The following is a 20,781-nucleotide window of genomic DNA, read 5'->3' as shown; positions in this document are numbered from 1 at the left end:
CTGAGCAGATTCACATACACATGCAATTGACTACTCTGGCTCTGTCAATCCCATTTTTAGAAGTGATCAGAAGCTACTGAAATATTAACCATGAGTTAAAAACAAGTTTTGTCTTTACCACATGACGAATTCATTGTATTCACGAGCTCCCAGACTTGCTCTAAACACAGATCTGTGTTCTTCGGGCTCTCTTACCCCCTTCTTCCAGACCTCTCACATGTTTAGCAGCCCTGCTACACACTCTTACAACCCACTGAGACCTCAAACATCCAGCTGGTCTGACACAGCAGTCAGTAATTGTTGCTGCTGGCAACAAGGGCCCACTGTGGCACCTGCTGAGCCAAGCAGCCTCTCGCCTTCCTGCCTCTCTTCTTCCCTGGGATGGAGCTGAAGTGGGAAATTCACCCAGAACCTGAAGGAAACAGCAGCACCAAGCCAAGAGAAGGGGCAGGAGAGGAAGGTGAAGGCTCCAGATTCACCCAGCCATGCGTTTATTTAGTCACCATCTACCCACAAGGACACAGCTTGATGTGTGTCCCAAGGCTTATCCCAAGTTCAGCTTGCATAGTTTTATTATTTGCACTGTTTACAGTAGTGTATTATTTACTCTACAACAAACTTTTCTGAGAAAAGCTTCTTGACTGCCCAGCTGGGGTTAACTCTGTCCTGTCAACACAAATAAGAAATGGTTAAAAGGCAGAATACTGTGTGCCCTCTCACAGCAGCAAGGTGAGGCTGTCAGGCCACACAGGAGCCTTAATTTCTGCAAAGAGCAGAAATTCTTTAGGCAGACAAAATTCCGTATTTATTTTCAGAGAAAATTTTCAGGCTTCCCAAGTAGTTGTATTCTATTTTCTTCATGTGTCGCGAGGGCTTTTAGTAATTTCAGAGATTCCCAATTAAAACCTTTTAACAATTTCTAAGATTTTCAGTTAAAGGTTGTTTGACGCTTTGGGTGAAATGGTGCACAGCTTGTTTTGAGGCTTCATTCTGATGTATTTTTATATATTTTATATATTATTATTTTATATTACATATTATTTATATATATTCTGATATATTTTATATATTTTATATATATATATAGTATGTAATATTAAGAAACCACTATCAAATGATAAAAAAAACCTCATACAGCTTAAGAGAATATACGATCACAGAAATTTTTCAATTTCAGTTATGTCCAAAGCCACAGTAAAACCAGTTCTTACAGGATACGGTCTTTAGAGCAGATGTGTTTCTGAGAAAGGACACGGTGGTTACATGTTTTTGAGCTCAGGAAGCAAATCTGTATTCTGGAAAGCACTTCAGTCAGGCCCAGTGTGGTTGTGAATACAGAAAGTCATGCCTTCAGGGTTGGAGGAAGTTGCCCTATCTCAGGAGCTCCCTCTCTCTAACCACTGATTAGCATGGTTTTTATTGGCAGGGATTTAGCTGCCACTGAGCTGAGAGAGTATTTTGAGCAGGTCAGCCTGAAAACCTCATTCCTCTTCTCTTCTCTAGAGGAGTGAGGGTGCAGTCCTTGTTGACTCCCATTAGTCCTGCTCTTTCTTTTCAGCGTTTAAGCCAGCTTTCCTGCTGCTTCCTCTGCCTTTGCAGGAAAAAGGAGAAGTGTGAGATGAGCCGGGGTGATTCCTGAATGCTGTCTGTGCTCACCTGTGCTGCTGATACCTCACTGTGGGCTTTCTAATGTATGGCAAGAGGGTTCTGAATGCCTGGCTTCAGAGGAGGATGGTTCAGGAAAAGACTGAAGCTCCTTGACATCTTAAAGAGTAGGAAAAGAGGAAAATACTCTGCTGATTAAAGAAAGCTTACTGGACCTAGCTCAGCCCATCTGGCTGATGCCAGCATTGAAGGGGAAGGATAATTGCCTATACCATCTGTCTCCAAGAGGGCTAATTGCTGACATCAGATATCAGCAGGGGTTCATGCATTTCTTCAACTACCTATTTGGTAGTCTCAGAAGCCAGGAGAAGAAAGAAGGGCTCCGTTTTTGGTATGGTAGGCACAAGGCTGATTTTGGAGAAATTAGCCTCTGTCCTGAGCTCCTGACACTTGACTGTGACTTCAGCAGATCTGAAATTAGGAATAAATGCCACGTGGCAAGGATCATAAGACAGTGAAAAATGTTTCTTATGTATACACACACTGCCTAAAAATATCTTCTTGTACCCTCTAATGTTCCCAAACACCTTTCCAGGCAGTCTCATCGTGCTTAATCACTATTTTCAACTGAAGTATTTGTCCTTGCACAGAACAAGATCTTCCCTGTAAATCCATCTCCCCTGAGACTACAAAAAAGTTTAGATGTCTCTCAAAATGTTTCAGTTCTGTTGGAATCAAAAATTCAAACCTTACCTTGCACCACCTTACGTAGCAAACTTCATCTCACAAACAACAAAAAAAGGTCTGAAGATGAGTTCAAGAAAGCAAGTTATTTAATCCAAGTTAGACAGCAAGGGCAAGGATAAAATGCAACTCTTTCCCTTCTGCAGGAAGACGTGATCTGTAATGCTTGAATTACAGATATTCTAGCAGAGAGGAGTGAAAACTGGATGTCTTCACTGGCACAAGTTCTTGAAGATGCCAACCAAGCTGGAGATCACAGGAACATCCCCCCAGCAACTCCAGGCTCCAGAGAGTCTTTTTCCTAGGAGGAGCTGAGAGACCAGGTAAATGGAAGCTGCACTCACATGCAGCAAGAGAAAGGCAGGATTTCATTAATTTCAACATTCTAGAGAAGTTTGTGAAGTGTCTGTTGGAGTGCAGATTTGGACAGGCCAGCTTCAGCTGCTGCTTTCCAAAGGGAGGAAGTGAATGCTGCAGAAGCCTCAGCCAGGCTGAACAGAGGAATCATTGTTTCCCAGGTGTGATGGGCATTGCAGACACTGCCAGGGAGGAAGCAGAGCTCTGAATTCCAGCTCCGTGCCTTGTGTTGGGGAAGGCAAGACGGGACAGGGCTGTGGAACCATTAGAAGGATTACAGCTCACCTCTGCCTACCGAAGCCAGCTCTAATTAGCACGGGATCAGTATGGGCAGGATCCCAGGGGAGCCAGGAACAGCTCACAGGAGACTTGTGAGGAACCTCTCCTGTTGCCAAGTCTACAAATAATGTGGGAAATTGAGGTAAATCTTGGGGAGATTGTTCCTTGATTAGTGCAGGTGAGCAATACAGCCAGCATTGCTGACTGACAAAGTGAGGAGCCCATCACATGGACTATAACCTCAAAGGAAAAAAACTCGGGGCATTTCCCAGAGTTTTCCTCACAGCAGGTTTGGGACAAGACAAAGGATACTCTGCTCAGATATCTCAAGTGATTGTGAGCACATGCCAGCTGTACATTTCCAAAAATCCCACTTTGGGACCTTCAGACAGCACAACACAGGCAGACCAACAACACAGGCAGACCAACAACGTGCAGGGAAGACAGAATTCTTCATTTTCAAAAGTAAGCTGCCCGTAATTAAAATCAGAGAATACCAGCTGGTAACACTGTAGGAAACACACTTACTGCCAGCATTTAGTATCCTGCTCGCTTCAAGAGTCAGATATTGTTATAATTTAAAAGAGAATGTAAAATGCTGAAGAGAACCCAGGTGACCTTCGGAAGCATCTAAAAAAAGCTCTTGTTTTCCATTGTGAAAGGTTCCCAAGAAGTGTTTTAAAGGGTAATTGTACTTGCAGGAGCAATTACAGTTCTGTACTGCAAGGGGAGCTGTTGGCACATAATACCATGATTGTGCATTAGATCATCCACTGGCTCCTGTAATATCCACTTCCAGCTATAAGGAGTCATGTTTCAACACCTCCGATTCCCTGGTGCTGACAAGCTAAACAACTTGTTTTGTCTCTGTGAGCTCTTCTCTGGTGATTAACTGCTTATGGTGAATACTAATTATATGGAAGTACAGTACAACAGAGATACTGTCCTACTTCCTCTACCTGCACCATTCTCCGTCCTCTTCTGTAGAGTCACTGCACTATAAATTCAGCAAAAATCAAGAAGATGACATTTTTCAGGACCACAAATAGGCTAACCCGTCTCTCACAGCAAAACTACCTTCATCTTCCTGTCTGCACAACAAGTTCAAAGGCAAAACACTGCACGTTTGTAAATGCCTGTAATAATGCTGGAAATAAATCTGCAACAGGATGTGTGCAAATGAGTTTTGTTGGTGGTAAAGGCAGAACAATGTCCCCAGTTCCCCACATCCCACTCTGAAAATTTACCCCAAATTATCCGTTCCTGAAACTGCACCTCAGACTAAAATCTTTCCACCAGGGAGCCTACAAGAATTTGTTCTTCAATTTTGAATCTGAAGTGCTTTTTGAAACGCTAACACTGCAAAATTAGAAACCATTAAACAATATAAGGCAGAGAGTGATTAAATCTACCAAACACATTCAAAGCAGCTTAAGCTACTTTTTAATTAAAAAGGAAAAGATATCACTGGCAACATTCAGACATCTTTATCTAGATAAAGTTAAGATATTATTCAAAACACAGAAGATGCTGATCATGGAATCGTTTAGGTTGGAAAAGAGCTCTAAAATGATCTAGTCCAAGCCTTAACCCAACACAACCATGCTCCCCACTCAAGGCTGCCCACAAGTGCCACAAGCTGGTCCTGCTGGCCACACCACTGCAGGCACAGTGCCATGGAGCAGAGGTACACAGGCTTGGGGCAGTGAGGAACAGAGCACAGCCAGCGCTGCAGTGTGATCACTCTGTGCCTGCTGATTAAATGAGTGACACCAACGTGGCCTCCCTGGGAGGATGAGTGTTCCTCCTTCCTCCCCTGACAGGATGGGGGCTGAAATCACAGCGGTTACAGCCACAGAGCAGTGGGTAGCAAGATGTTCATACCAGGGAGGAGACAGCCTCAGACTGTTTCAAGAGCCAGCTTCAATACAAAAAAAAAGGTCAATATCCTATCAGTATTACTTTATTTTCCCTTAAGGAGCAAATTTAAACAGAAAACAGCACACATTTAAAAGTCACATTTAGACCCCAGCCTTGTGGCTCAAACTGTGGCTCAAGCACTGTGGTTATGTCCACTGACTGCTCAGCCCAGTTTAAACCTGCAACACTAGTCATTTCAGGAAAAGAACAAGAAAAATGACCAGCAGTTTCAGTCAACCACAGGCAAGATGCCAGGAGCCAAAGATCAGGCTGAGATGATATCATCTCCTCCACAGTCCTGGAGCTCCGAGTCCAGAGCACTAAAAATTCTCTGGTGAGCAGCCTCACCTCTTAGTTTCTTATTACATCTCTTCCTCGACCTAATACAAAATTTTCATCGTCTCCTGCACCCAGCACACGGAGTCTGTGCTGGCCTTACCCAAAAAGCAGGCTCTGAAATACAGCACGGGCACTTGGTAGCTGCTGGAGTAGAGGACGTGGTACTCATAGCGAACCACTTCTTCTGTGCCGCAAGCCCCAGCGGCCTGGGAGTCATCCGAGGGCTCCTGGAACGACACGCGTGGCCACAGAAACACGTCAGCCCCTGTTTGTACCCAGGGAAATCGCCACGAGCCCGGTAAATGAGCAGGAGACAAACAGCAGCAACCACCCCTTTTTCACAGCGGCAAACTCCCAAGGGAATTTTTCAACGCTAGCAAGAAAATCAGGGGAGTCTGAAAGCTACAAAGACATCTTACACACTTCCTTCCACAAGCTGTGAACTATTTGCAAGCCTTTCCAGAACTGAGATCTTTCTAAGCTGCACCAAGGCTCTCTCTAAAATCTTCATGGCACAGTAACTGGCACAACAAGGGGACTACAGCTGTACCTGTCCTCATTACATTCAGTATAGACCATTTTAGAAGTGTATCCTTAAATAATCTGGTTTTGCTTGCCAAAAGACAAATCAAATGTACCCACCAAAAATCCTCTGATCTACTTTCTTTAAAGGCTTTTTGCCAGGAGTTGCTTTTGCTAATAATATAAAATGTATCATATAATGTAATTATAATAATAACATAAAATGTAATAATAAAACTGAGAGGGGTTTTTTTTCCCCATTAGTGTATATTCCAGGTGTAAAGTACTAAAGTTTATGGTAGAGTTGAAACAAATCAAAATAGATGAAACTAATTGCATTGAGATATACCACAGCTGCAGCACGAATTTCACAACATTTCAAATTAATATTCCAACAGTGCAAAGCATGCAGTTGTTTGGATTTTTCTAAAAGCTGTCATAACTCAGTGTCTCTGAAAATGGAACCATTAAATTAATAATGCCATTAAGATTAAACATAAGACCAAACTTTCCAAGAAGACACTCTGGGTGTGGACTTGTTCAGTGCTCAAACCCCCAAATTTACATGCATGAACTAAGCAACCATAATGCCCCACAGGCTGGGCGTGCATTTCACGACTTGGCTATTGCCAAGCAACCCTGAATATTGACTTATGGTATCTGTCCAAGCAAAACACAAAAAGACTGAGCAGAAAAGAAGAACCAGCATCCTCTGAACACTATGTTCATACAACACACCAGGAATTTAAAGCTATTTTGCATTTTTATCTCACATCCTTAGTCAAGTCAGCAATGGATGAATCGATACGTGAAAAAATATTAAAACTAATAAACTTTAACAGTAATGACCCAAATATATTTTCAGGTTTTTTTTCCTGATGTGACATGCCCTAAATTTAGTGTATTAGGCACCCAGATGCTGCTGAGGCAGAAGTCCACAAATGAAAGCCCAGGACTCGGGAAGCTGCAGACCAAGGAACTGCCCATACATTTTTGGACATGAAGTGAGAAGATCACAGAGCAGAGGTTTCCTGGTTTCCTGGTAAATCCCAGATGTCTGCAGGAAAATGGCTGATTTTTTCTTATGGGGAAACTAATGCCTAAAGCACTGAATGGGAATGTTTGAAAACACGCTCTCTGGAATAACCTAGTTTTAAAAACTGCATGTGAAGAGATCCTAAATTCTACAATGCCAGAAGGACAGTGTTGATTGCTGTTCCTGATGTCACAAGCCACATGAAGACTGGTGTGATATGCCCAGTTGCCACACACATGAGTGACAGACCAAGAAGGGACATTCTTTTCCTCCCCACACAAATCATTAATGGTTATATGTAAAATACAGCTTAAAAAAACAAAGAAGCAAGAAAAAAAATTCTTCTTTATATAATGCTGAACCTTCTTTAAAATTGATTAATGCTTCAGTAAGAATAGCAAAAGAGACCATCAGCAGCCTGTGGGAAAGGAAAACAAAATAATAAAAAAAAAAAAAAACAAACACAAAAAAAAAAAACCCAAACCAAACCCAGCTACAGACTGGTTTTCATGTGTAGGGGTGGGGAAGAGAAAGAGTCTGTGCTCAGAACTGAGCCTACATGGTGCTTCTCAGGCATTAATGTTTCATCAGATACCACGGCCTTGCCTCCTGCTTAGTCACCAGCTACCCTGCCCAAAGATACTTCTGGAAATGGCAAGACTACCTGCTCCTGTGTTAAATATCACTGTTCTAGAAAGAAGACTGTCTGCATAAACTGCATTCTCTACATAATGCTAAAATGACTAATTTGTGACTATTTTAGATCTGCACACAACGGCAAATAGCTGAATCCTTCTCAGGGCTACTCTAATCCCCCTTCCCCTCAGGAAACAGCAATTTCACGTTTTCTGATTTAAAAAGACACATCATTGATGTGCAATCGTGCTCTTTACTGTCTCTGCAAGTACGGCCCACAGTATTTTTGCAGAGAAAGTACATTTTGTAGCCTACAAGTTTTGATGGTATCTCTTGTAGCTGATGAGATGAACTTTGCTGATGAGATGAATAAAATGAGTACAGTCATTTTAGGTGATCTTTGAAACATCTAAAAATCTACAAATGGGTCACTAGAACCAAGGAGCCTCAGACAGTTCTGTATCAGCCCAGAAGACCTCATTTTCACTCTTCAACCAGTACTGATAAAGCCATAAATATAAAACATAGGTGTAACTTATTTTAAAAAAGCAAAACTGACACTTTATTTTTACATACATCATGATAGTCAATTTTAACTCTTTCTCTGAATTATTGTTCTGGTTTTCTATTCCTATTTTCCTATTTATATTGTAGTTCTGACTCTTTGAGCTAATGCTGAATTTTAATTACTGAACTAGGCAACACTGAAATCAAATTTAAATTTGGATGGCTTTGTAACCACTGCAAAACATTAACATGTACAGACACCACAAAACAAAAGACAAAACACAAACATCAGCCTCAAAAAAATGTCCTATACAACACTAACCAAAAAAGGCATTTTAACCAAAATGCAATCATTAAGAATCATATGAAGAAACTTGTTCCTCAATTTTTTGTTTCTGATTTTCAAATTTACTTGCATGCCTGACATGCTTCAAGTTAAAACTGTGAATCCAGGATTGGCTGGCTGTTTCCTAAACAAACTGGGATGCTGTCATCAGGAAGCATCTGCTCCTCTACTGCTCTCAGGTAAAATCACTCCTGTGCTCTCATAATGGACTATTGAGCAGATGTTTAAATGCAATATATGTATTAGAAGATAAGCAGCAACTACCTAATTAATTACATTAGTTCCATCATAAATGAATTACCACTGATTTTAATTGATATAAAATTGTCCTCACTCTTTAAGTATCCCCAAAGCAAATTAAGTCAATTTGTTCCTTTTAAAATGCTGAATTATTTTGATCAACAGGTAAGAAACGAAGGCAAAATAACATATTTGTACTATTTCTATTCCTCTTGATGAGGAAGACAAGTTTAGAACTTGTGGTAACAAGTTAATTTGACAGCAGGAGAGAGTTAATTATGGTTTTGGGTAGTTAGTGGCAGCAGGGCAGCAGGGAAATGTGGGTTAAGGTACCTTTGGAGGGAGACTATGAAGGAAAGGGTAAAATGGGAAGGTGACAGAGTCAACTAAAAGAAATGGTTTTCCCTACTGACACCAAACATTTTCCTATCTCTACCTCAGCTGCAGAGGCCCACTGAGACAGAATTTCTTGCTTAGCCTAAATCCCCTTAGAAATTAAGAAGCAGGCCCCCTTTTGGGGGAAAAGGTAAGAGAAGTGGTGCAAATAAACATTTGTGCCAGATGCCGAGGACACTGCTGCTTCTCCCAGTTCCCATGTTCCACATCTCCTTTCTTGCTGCCTTGGCCTCTCTTTACTCCTGCCTTGTCCAGGCTCCTGGGAGATGCTCCTGCAGGAACACAGAAGACTGGGAAGAGGTGACAGAGGCAGAGGTACTGGTAATGCTGCTTTGAGTATGAGAAGGGGAAAAAGGAAATGCTACCCAGATTAGTAAGCAAATTTGCCTTCATTGCTTGGAATACATTTACACCTAATTTAATTTCAGCCTCTAAAGCTGAAAATGTATCATTCTTCCTCTCTCTTCAGAGGTGCAGAGCCACCAGTGAAACACAAGAACTTTCAATAGCAGCTCTTCCAATACTTTTCCCCTGGCAAACAGGGAGATTTGAGCACAGAAACTGAATGGCAGGACTGCGTTCATCAGGGAGAATTAAAGCAGGCTGATGAGCAGGGCGTGGCCATGTGGTGAGATCGTATCTCTGCTTTCCTTCTGGCTGTTCTCCCAAGCATCCAAACTTCCAGATCCAGTTCTTGCTGCAGCATCCCGCGGGTCCAGTCTCTGCAGGACATTTTCCTGCAGGTTTTGGTCCCTCCTGTGCAGGATCTCAACTCATCCCCCAGCCCGGAATAGCCCTGAGACCTGTTTGTCACAGGTCACAGCGGTCAGCAGGGTCACCCTGCCTGGGGAGGGGGACACGGAGTGCATTTACTGTGCCCAAATTTACGGGCTCTAATCAAAAGCAGCCTGCTCTACCACAGCCTGTACAAATGTAGACATCTCCCTGAAGAGTTTCATTGTAATAAGGATGTTGTATAAAACCCTTTACCACTAGTTGCACCGTTTTAATGTACATTGATAAACTGCTCCCTTAAGTGAAGAACACATGTGGGATCCAACCACCTCCAGGTGCTTTCTAGTGCTGACATCACTAGTGACAGATGAGGGAAATACAAGGATAGCAGAAGCGGTCTGAAGCGTAACGAAGTTATCTTATGGATTTATTTTCTGTGTGCAGCTACAAAATCCTCCCTGCTGTCCTGGACTTCTTACAATTTAGTCATCCAAGTGAAGAACCTGGTTAAATACTCAATAACAGAGAAAGAAAGTGGCTCTTAAATCATTTGGCCTGAAATACTGTGTGCAAGGAGCTTTCTTTTGCAAGACACAGCTGCCCTGAAAAGCCACTATGTCACCAATGGAGTCAAGGTAAACAGGTAGTGGATCCCTGAAACATGTCATTTTCCAAAGGGAAATCTTCTGACTGAACTCGGCACCCTGGCCATGACACTATGAAAGCATACAGTCATTTTCAAAATAACTATTTCCCAAAAAAAGTTCCCCCCACCCCAACCGCAATCCTGTTATTCATGGCATACCAAAACACCAAAACCACAACTTCCACCCCAAAAAGACATGGCACATAAAAACTGCAGTAGTTCCTCATGCATGAACAATCATTTCTAACAGCTGGAAATTAGATTTGTCTTTTGATTGCTTCAAAACCACTATCACAAGTGAAAGCAAAGCCTTTTCAAGCAAAAGAAGCAACGAACCGTGAAAACAGAACAGTTGTGAATTTTCTCTTCATATAAAGGTGGGGAGTTGTTATAAAATCACTCCACATTCTTCCCAAGTTGTCGCATATAAAATGCAGAATTTGGTGTCTTTTCTCCTCCCACAGAAGAAACATTTTCTCTTGTTTTAATGTAGAGAGTACAAGGCTGCCTGCACAGGGCTGGACCAGAAGCATGGTGTGTTAGGAAACCCCTTGTGGTGGGAATGACAGGAAATTTGGGAAATGAGGCAAAGAAATCCAAGGAGATGGAGGGACACAGCTCATGTGCTGAGGGAAGATGGACCAACCCAAAATACCTACAACTCCTGAAGGGAAGATCTCCCTGAAGCTACAGACACAGACCTTACAGAGGATCAGAGCAGCCCCACCTAGAACCACCTCCACTGCCCCCCGCAGTGTTCTATGCCAATCTTATTCCTCACACTGAGGAATTCAGAGCAGTTTTCTTTCCATGGAAGTATGGGATAAGGAGTAGTCAGAGATGGTGGTGGCTGTACCCACTAATTTTTGCCACCTGCCTTCCAGTAACAATCACAGCATCCCAAGATCACTGAGGTTGGAAAATCCCTCCCAGCCCGTGGAGTCCCAGCTGTGCCCCATCCCCACCTTGTCCCCAGCCCAGAGAACATCCAGGAATTGCTGGGACACCTCCAGGGATGGGCACTCCAACCCTCCCTGGGCACCTCCAGGCTGAGCTCCCTTTCCATGGGGAAATCCCTGCTGGTTCCACCCTGAGCTGCCCTGGGGCCGTTCCCTCTGCTCCTGTCCCTGTTCCTGGAGCAGAGCCCGACCCCCCGGCTGTCCCCTCCTGGCAGGAGCTGTGCAGAGCTCAAGGTCCCCCTGAGCCTCCTTTTGAGGATTTTCCCATCATTTTTGTCATTATCTTCCATTTGCACAAATTGGAGTAAGCTACTACTTTGAGGTTAAGTACTATTCCACAAGATCATTGCTTCTTTGGAACTGAAGTGCTTCCAGGACTGGGCTCTGTGCTTTACAACAAGCGAAAAAAGAACAAAAAAAAAAGCTAAACTAGAAGACAACAGTAGCAGTTCAGCTGTATTTTAGGTCAGCTTTATTTTTTTAGAACAAGGATTATTATTTCTGCTTTGTGAATCACAGCAGCAACCCAGTTTTGGCCACGCTTAATTCAACAGGGAGACTGACAGTAAATGCCTACAAACCTTTACTTTTTAGGAGACAAACTCAAATCCTCATTAATTTCTCAGATGGGAAACTGTATGAAAATGATGCCAAGACTGACAGACAGTGTTTAACAGTAATTCTGGTGAAAAAGTTACAGACAGAAATGCTCAAATTATCACAAAATCTGGCACTGTAAAAACAAGACATTTGAAATTAAGGGTTGCAATTAGAAGTGGCTGCACTGGTGCCTACCCAGGACACCAGGACAGTGACTTACTGCATGAAACAGAACAGTTGGATGCTGACCACTTGAAAAAGGAAATGGCATCTGATTAAGTTAATATCTGACAAAATGATACATCTTGAGAGTTACTTGAGATGCTAACCAAAGCTTGGCCATAGACTGTATTAGATAAGCACAACCATTAGAAACAATAATCATAAACAATGTGGCTTAATTACAACTGGCTAATTTGGATGTGAGCGATCCAATCCTATTACCTATATGTTAGGGCTAAAGCACGTGTTATTCTCTTATTAAGAAAACACAAAGATGACACTAAATTATAATGATCTATTTCACATTTAAAATAGCCTGAAGTCAAAAATTTTTACAAATTACAAAATTACTCAAAATAGTTGTGAAGTTACTCCTAAAATCTCCAAAAGAAAACCTGAATTTGTTCCTACACTTAGACAAAGAATGATAGCATATAAGGATCCACTCATTGCTTGCATTTGGAAATATCCAAGTATAAAAACTACATTTTTAAATTAACAGGGGTAGGCCCTACCTTCCAAGTCAAGTATGTTCAGCTTTTGCTCACTCTGAAAAGATGTTTATTGTATTCATAAAGATACAATACAGATGTATTTTCCTTCAATGCTGTATTCACTGCTACAAAGTAAATACACAATTCTGAACTCAGACTGGGGCAGGTCATAAACTCCTAAGTTCATCTTCAAACAAAATACTCTGTAAGAATACTCCAAATAGTAACAAACACAAAATTATCAAGTCACTGATCACAAACACACCAAATGTATATTGGAGACATTCATAGAGGCTGGAGACAAGTACTGAATTACTTCCTTTATTAGTGTTACATGGTCTTTTCAATCTCCAGAAATGTGGTACATAATAAGTCTTGATGCAAACTTAACCACTTGGAATTTTCCTTACAATTCTTTAAAGCCAAGTACAAAATCTGCATGAATTATTGGCAATGGTTTTTTCTGGAATGACTTTTCTAAAAGTCTCCATTCAAACTTTGTTTTCTCTGACAAGAAAGCCCAGTATAAAATTAAGAATACCCAAGTATTTCCACTGCTGTATGTGGTGGGAAACATGGGGTCAACAGCACCCACAGTGACCAGACAACAACACTGTGGCAGAAGGGTTAAAAACACTAAGAAATGGTACAGATGTACATTTCTGTGTAACTGCACTTGGCCAAGCTCATGGATTCTAACAAAAAAAAAAAAAAATCAGCATAATGGCTGAATTGTTAAATAAATTAATCTCATTTCAAGGAATTATTCTTGTAGTTGAATTGCTCAGAACTAGGTGGAGGGACCTCAAGAAACTGTTCTCTATACAACTGTTCAATATCCATATCAAATGTTCCCTTCAAACTTTATAAATAATCTACATAAAATACTTCAAGCAATTAGCAAGTTGTTCCAAAAAATGTTCAAACTCATTATCCCACAGGATGGGAAACAAGAAGCAAGGAAAGAGCCACTAATTGTACACATGTGCAGAGAAAGAGCCAGAATGTGGCTCTGACTGTTGGGACATTTTATCTGCTCTCATTTCCCTCAAAAGCTGCTCTATAATTTATTCCTTCCATTTGATTAAGGTATCTCAGGGGTTATTCCATATATTTATCCCGGTTTGCAACTAACTGAAATCATAGCTAAGACAATGAAGTACAGACTTGGTTAAATTGCTCTTGCTTCTCAAAACTGAGATATTCCAAGTGTCCTGAAGGCATTCAGTTCCAAAACAGGAAACCAGAGAGGAGAGCACTCAGTAATTCTAATCATGTGCAGATCTCTTGGAAAGTATTTTCCTAAACATTTGCTGCAAGAACCTTTAATTGTACTGCGTGCTGCTGCTTGTACCCCAAAAAGGGTCCCACAGCAAGATATTTACTACTTAAATTGTCTCTGGTAATGTAAAGGAATCAACTGGAGACAACCAGGACCATGCTTCCCTAAATATTACACTTCAGCCAACTGCAAAACCAGGGAATTTGCGGAAGAAAAAGCAATTAAAAATATGTTAATATATTTTTAACATCCCATCCCATGGCTTAATTCATAATGCAAAGGCTACAAATCATAGTGTTGCACCAAAATCAAAGACAAGTTAATTGATTTTTTTCCTAACTTCAGTTTATAGGTTTCTGAAACCCAACTGCAATCCCTGAACAAATAATTTTAGAAAAAAGGCTTGGTGTCCATATGATATTTCAAACAGTACTGCTGGAATCCCTATTCCATCATTTTTGAGGTAAAAGAAGAGTTTCTGACTTAGCTGAGTCTGGAAGTAACACATGAGTGGGTCAGGAGTTAATGACTGCAGAAACTGGCTCCCAGGGTCTTTAATAAGCTGAATTCCAGAGGACTCCACCCAATTTACAGAAAAAAAGGCTAATGATGCATTTTTATATCAGTTTGCTTGTTTTTACAAACGTCTACACACCCATGCACAGCGTGAGTGCAGGTATGTGGAACTCTTTTTTACAGCAGACTTCTTTCCCAGAGGACTCTGCTTTGGATTTTTTAGAATCATGGAATCCTTAGGATGGCAAAGATCTCTAAAACCATCGAGTCCAAATGCTGACAGGCATTCACACAAAACTGACCTCTCTCAATAAAAAGACATCATGGCCACTCATATTTACAGGATCCTGGTACAGTTGGAGTTTTAAATCAGGAAAAGTGCTGTGAGACATTTGCCTGTTACCCAAACAGAGAACAAAAGCACAGATGAAGAAATAGTAATATACCAATAGAATATTATAGAATATTTTTTTTAAATTAAAAAAAAAAAAAAAAAAACACCACAAAAACACACACAAACTGCAGGAAATTATTTTTCTAGTGGTTTTGGATGCAATGTTGGTATTATTTCTTCACCTAAATTTCCTGAATTAACAAACAAAAATATTTTTATGTGAATTACCAAAGTTCTAAGATGATTATAGGATAGCTGCTCACATAAAATAAATCTGACTCGAAGATTACTATTACAGACAAGTAAAAATACATAAAGATAAGTGCATATATGATATTAAGTTTATTTGACTGCTGAGTCTTGCTCAATCTCCAACTGCAAGACACCAAATCAGGTGGGAACCTCATCTGCCATCAGACTGGCAGAGATTATTGAAATTTTAATGTCTTGAATGGAAAATCAAGAGCGTGCTCTGCTTTCTAGGAGCAGACAGGAATTTTACAAGTTAAGGAAGCAGCGGTCAGGATTTTATAACAGATCTTTGTATGGTGGACAGGGAAATGTGTCCAGGTGACCACAGAACCACAGAACAAGCATTTCATGGGTCCTCCTGAACTCTGCATCTGTTCAGAAACTGCCCATGATAAGCTTTCTAAATCTATGTTTAGATTTTTAAAAATATTTGAAAAGTAAGGGAGATTATGAGTTACAGCAGAAAAATTTAAATAAGGAAGAACTGGAATTTGGAAGAAGCTTAACTACTGAACTACTGAAAACAATATAAAGAATAAAACTGCAGATCTGAGTGGATAACCACCACACAAATGATACCAAGAGTATGAAAAGAAAACCCCTACAGAGAACATAAAAGAGGTATGGCAAGTAAAAAAATCCTACTTCTTGAAGTCTACATTTAAAGAAGAAAGTAAGACTGCCAAAATTCAAGTGGTACTTACAAAAGGCAAAAGGGATTAGAACAATTTCTGAAGGAAAGAATAATTCATCATGCAGAGCTATGTAGAAACTGGATTAAAACTTAACATTGGTTTGTCAAAGAAAGAGCAAGCCAAAGGAACCTGATATCTTCCCCTGATAAGATAACTGAATTAGTGGACAAGGAAATGCAGGAGATTCAATCTGGCTGGATGCAGTAAAATATTTGATATCAGGCCAAATGGGAAGCAGTTCTTTAAAGTGGAGAAGATGGGGATTATGTTCAAAATGTAATACACAAGCAAGTGGAAAAGGGGAGAGAATAACGTGAAAAGCTAAAAAGAGAATTATTGACCAGGAGAGAGTCGACTAACAAAGCACCTCTACAGCTGGGCTGTAAAGAAATCTTAGTTACAATATTCCTCCACAACCTGAGCACAAAAGCAGGAGATTGTTGACAAATTCTGCTGATGATACAAAGCTGGGCAGCACAGTCAATAGAGCAGGAGATGGAAAGCGTGGCAGGAAATGGAGTTTGTAACACCAGCGCTGCCACGCTGAGCTTGCCCAGGAGCTGATCTCAGCTCTGCTCCCCCGTCACACCAGTATTGACAGGGCCAACAAATCACAAGACAAATGCCCCTCATTCCCTGCTGCCACCTGGGATCCCACACACACTCCACAGAGCTCATCGCCTCAGCCGTGATTTACACCCAGAGCAGAGGACCAGAAATGCTGAGATTCGCCCAAATGCTGCCGTTTCCACGCCATGACAAAATCCAGTGTCTTAACATTTGTCTTGTTCTTTAATCAATACGGAAGTTAAATACGAGCACTTTTCACAGGACAAAAACCTTCTGGTCTGAGATGGTAAATATTAAAATAGAAAATGTCAGAATTTCCAAATTAAAGCGTGCCATATAAATCTGAACTGGCTCACTTGGAATCAGCTGGACATTCAGTTTGATAATCCTGGTAGTGTGCATTAGGGCATTAGTGGGAAAAGATTTTACAAATACAGCTTTGCTGGGCAATGCAGCAGATTATTAAACTTGCTAAAAAAAATTTTTCAGAAAAGTTTAAAACCTTGTCACGTTTTCAATAGGATTATTCTGATCCTAGATGAACTACTTCATTTGTCTAATTAGAATACTAAGTTCCTAAAAAAAAATCTGAGTTTGTAGAAAATGGATTTCTACTCAGAAATTCTCTTGATGCCTTCACCTGTATTGAGATCACACATACTGTATCCACACAGCAGTAAGCAAAAGTGAATGTTCATTAAAACCGCAGTCGTAACTCTGAAAAAAGAGAAAAATAAAGCCATTTCATAGTCACAGAAAATCCATTTATTTCATATCAGTACATTAAAACATGTGACATTAAGCTTGACAGGAATTTAACCCCATTTTTATTGATTTTATTATCAACCAGTTTTAGGATGGAAGAGGAATGCACTACACTAAATACTGATTATGCACAGTTCTGATGCGACCCAAAGTTTGTTCCAGCTTTCAGGGATAGTTGACCATCTGTAACATAAATATCAAACAGCTCTGTCCTGAGGTTTTTTGTCCTCAAAAAGTCTTTAGTGATATGACTTTTAAGCTGCACCATGTTTGCTTATCCTACAGCTCCACCCGTAAAAGAAGTCAGGCAAAATTTTCAGCAATAAACCCAAGAAGACCAAGACACAACAGGAAAGGCAAAGTCTTAAATAGACTTTTTTATTGTTTAATAGAGGAATAGTTGAAAGGAAAGTAAAAAAAAAAATGCAATGCAGAGATGGATTAATTCAATGTAAAGTTCTTGCCTTAATGGTTTCATAGAATATTTTAAGAAGGTTTTCCAATACAATACAGAGCTCACCAAACATTCCTTATCAAGATTACTTTTACAAAATTATTTCATTCTGTTTACTTCTAACCCCTACAAGCAAGAGCTACTCTCTGAAAACAGAGACAGAAAAGTGAAAATCTTTGATCAAACAAACATTTCAAAATCGCAACAGAACAGAGAGTATCATTTCGTTACCCTGATCCCTACTGCCAACATGTTGAGTATTTCCAATCATTAAAAAAAAAAAAAAAAAAAACAAGAACAAAAACAAAACAAAAACAAAACAAAACAAAACCTTTAAAGCAAGTGATGGCAGGAAAGTACTCAACACATATTTTAGGTATCTTTGTTTTCAAATCCAAAAATTCCAAAATTTAAATCAAATATTACCAGGCTGCAATAATTCAGTAGTAAAATACCCATATATTTTAAAAGTCCTTTTAGTAACTGTTTAATTTTACAACTGAAAATGGTAAAAAACATGCTGGATGCTTCACCACAGGTGAGAACCTCTAATTACAGGACAACTTTATCATGCCTCAGACAACCTTGGAGCACATCCTGGCACCTTCAGAGCTTTACCAACTGATAAAACCGTGCGTACAAACAATCTAACAAATCACTTTTTGAAGAATAACAACTCTCTGTGCTAAACACTTATTTAAAAACAAAGTCACTGCCAAATAGTTCTGTGAACTATCAGACAGATTTTCAAAGCACGGGGACCCTCACATCAGAAAGAATTCTATTTTCAGCCTTGAGGAGCAGAATGCAATAATACCTAAAGCTGCAAACACCAGAATTTATTCATTTCTTCAGGTGGCGTAAGGCTTTTATCATATATAACCCAGGAAAATACTACAAATGTGTCTGTAGAATTAACCATATTACCATGGTAGTAAGTAACTTCCAGTGTAAACCCAGGATGCTAGAGAAGCAACAGTAAATGCTAGATTTGTTTGTATCTTCAATTTGAAAATGTCGTTTCAACACTAGGACAGTTACACTTATGAAAATTTTGTCTTCTATTCAAAAAAGCATTAATCACAGAAACAGATGCCAAAAACATACTTAAAACTGAACATTTTCTTTTCCCACATTTTCCTCCGTAAAAGAAAACACCAACTTTTTATATAGTCTTTGGAAGAAAGACATACGCAGGAAATAAAAAAAACTTGTTTTTTTTTTTTTTTTAACAACAAAAACTAAAAATACATATATTTCCTTAAAATTATGAAGGATGATGAGTGTGCTACATAGCTTTCCAAAACTGACGGTCCAGCTATGATGTATTTGCTTTGCTCCATTTTGCCATGGTTCAACAGAACTTCTGTGTCTTTCATCCCTTTAATATTAGGTTCTTTCAAAATTACTAATTTTTTTTGGTTTATCTCTTAATCACATAGGCATTAAAGAAATTGTTGATACTGCAGATATTAAGTAATAGATATAGAACCAAGCTAAATTTGGAATGGGCAAAGGGAAAAATCAGATGCTAGATAGAAACATGTAACTTTGGTAACCTAAAATAGAAAAAAAAAAAGGCAATATTGAATTCTTAGTTATGGAGATAAGCCTGAAGAAAAAGCATATGCCATGTTCGGAAGTCAAAAAAGTTATTACAGATTTTAATTTGGTTTTAAGGTGTAAGGTTGGAATCTGTCGAGCTGCCAACGTTTAGCACAACTTACTTAATGCCCATTCTGTTTTTTATTTACATTTTATATTTTATATTTCCCTACACGTAAATCTTTTGTCTCTGATATTTTACACAGTAACTTTTTTAGTCCCATGAACTTGTTCCTTGGAACAAAAGCAGTGCAATCCCACCTGAACCTGTGCAGAAAAGCAAACAATTATGCTGTCTGCTCCAAGCCCTGTCATCTCCATGAGGAAACATGACAGTGTTCATATCATTGCTACTGGCTGCCAATCACAACTGGGAAATGAGTCACTCAGACAAAATCAACCTAAAAAGAGCATATTAATACTAGATCTTATCACTTAAAATTATAATTCTGTCATCAGGGTTAACTTCTTTCTTTTTTTTTTTTTTTTTTTTCAGTAAAAACCTCAACTAAGGCACTCTGTACAGAAGCTGTCAGGGTGTTTTCCTACCACCTAAGAGATTCCAGGTGCTCATATGGACCCCTTCAACTGGCAGGACCCCTGCAGAGCTCCAGAAAATCCCAAATTTATCTCAAGTTCTACATCCTTGCTGCTTTCCTGTTACACATCCTCCTTGGAGAAGACTGTCTGTCAGTTCTGGTCCTTTTCAACACCAAGTGACTGAAAAAATGAAAACAAATTCCACCCAGGAAAGGAAAATACTATGTTGTCAGTAACAGAGCTGGTAAAAGATATGCAAAAAAAAAGATAAAAATCTAAAGCTATGAATAATCTAAAATTGTGTGTCATTAAAAATGCCATTTTTAAAGACCACAGTGTTTCGCTGCTTCAAGAATAAACTTGGCTACAAAGGTGAAATAAATGACTAACCTTGCAGCACTCTCCTTCTTTAACCCATCAGGACATAAAAGAAGAAACTCCTAGCTGAACTTCATATGAAAACAGAACTTGGGAGACAGGTTTTTTAAAGAATAAAATCTGAGGGATTTTGAGGATCACACACTCTCAAAATCAGATCCCAGGCTTTCAGGACCCTTTATCTAGGCCAAAAGTGAAAATCTCTCTCACAGATCTATGTAAAGATGAGGGTCCTGTTTCACACAGGCAAAACATTCGTTCTTGAGCAACCTCTGCTTTGATTTCCTTGCTCTCCAAGCAGCTTTGCAGAATCTGACTTTACATATAAACAAAGGCATTAACTCTAAATGTGCCTCCTGCACTGCAGCCACAGATTACACAAATGAGCAATGATCTATGAAACAGGAGGCTAAGGGCCCTCCTAGGTGATGAAGCTCATTACCACAGGTATCAAACATCATAGAATGCCTTTTTCTACATTTATATACTTTTATCTGCAAACCAACTGACTTCAGGATACTTTCCTTTTGAAAGCTGTTTCAGCATCCCACTTCTCTGGTTCTACTGCATGTTTATCCACGTTCAGTTTATAACTGACTACATGATAGTTTAGTTAAAGGAGCTTTCTTTCATTCCTTGGTATTTCAAACCTTCTTTGCCCAATGTATTAACAGAGATAAATCATATTTCCTTTCATGTTTTCTTTTTTAACACTAAACAAATATTCCTCTGGTCTTTTCTCTTTTC

General features: G+C 39.7%; 1 protein-coding gene across 5 annotated transcripts in view; it reads right to left on the bottom strand.

The window, feature by feature from the left end:
- Window positions 1–20,781, bottom strand: part of ATG10 (autophagy related 10) — a 59,017-nt gene that overhangs the window by 16,235 nt on the left and 22,001 nt on the right. For all 5 annotated transcript variants that reach the window (XR_014951567.1, XR_014951568.1, XM_085567655.1 and 2 more), the window contains exon 4: window positions 5,345–5,471. Coding sequence is in view for 3 of the 5 variants with exons in the window: in XM_085567655.1 (XP_085423781.1) it covers window positions 5,345–5,471 (127 nt within the window). In the remaining 2 variants the exon portion in view is untranslated. The remainder of the gene's footprint in view (window positions 1–5,344; window positions 5,472–20,781) is intronic.

Source organism: Lonchura striata, chromosome Z (assembly GCF_050655825.1).
Source record: "Lonchura striata isolate lonStrDom1 chromosome Z, ASM5065582v1, whole genome shotgun sequence".
NCBI classification, from domain to species: domain Eukaryota; kingdom Metazoa; phylum Chordata; class Aves; order Passeriformes; family Estrildidae; genus Lonchura; species Lonchura striata.
Note: the sequence above shows the minus strand (reverse complement) of the source record. Positions and strands in the feature narration are given on the sequence as shown.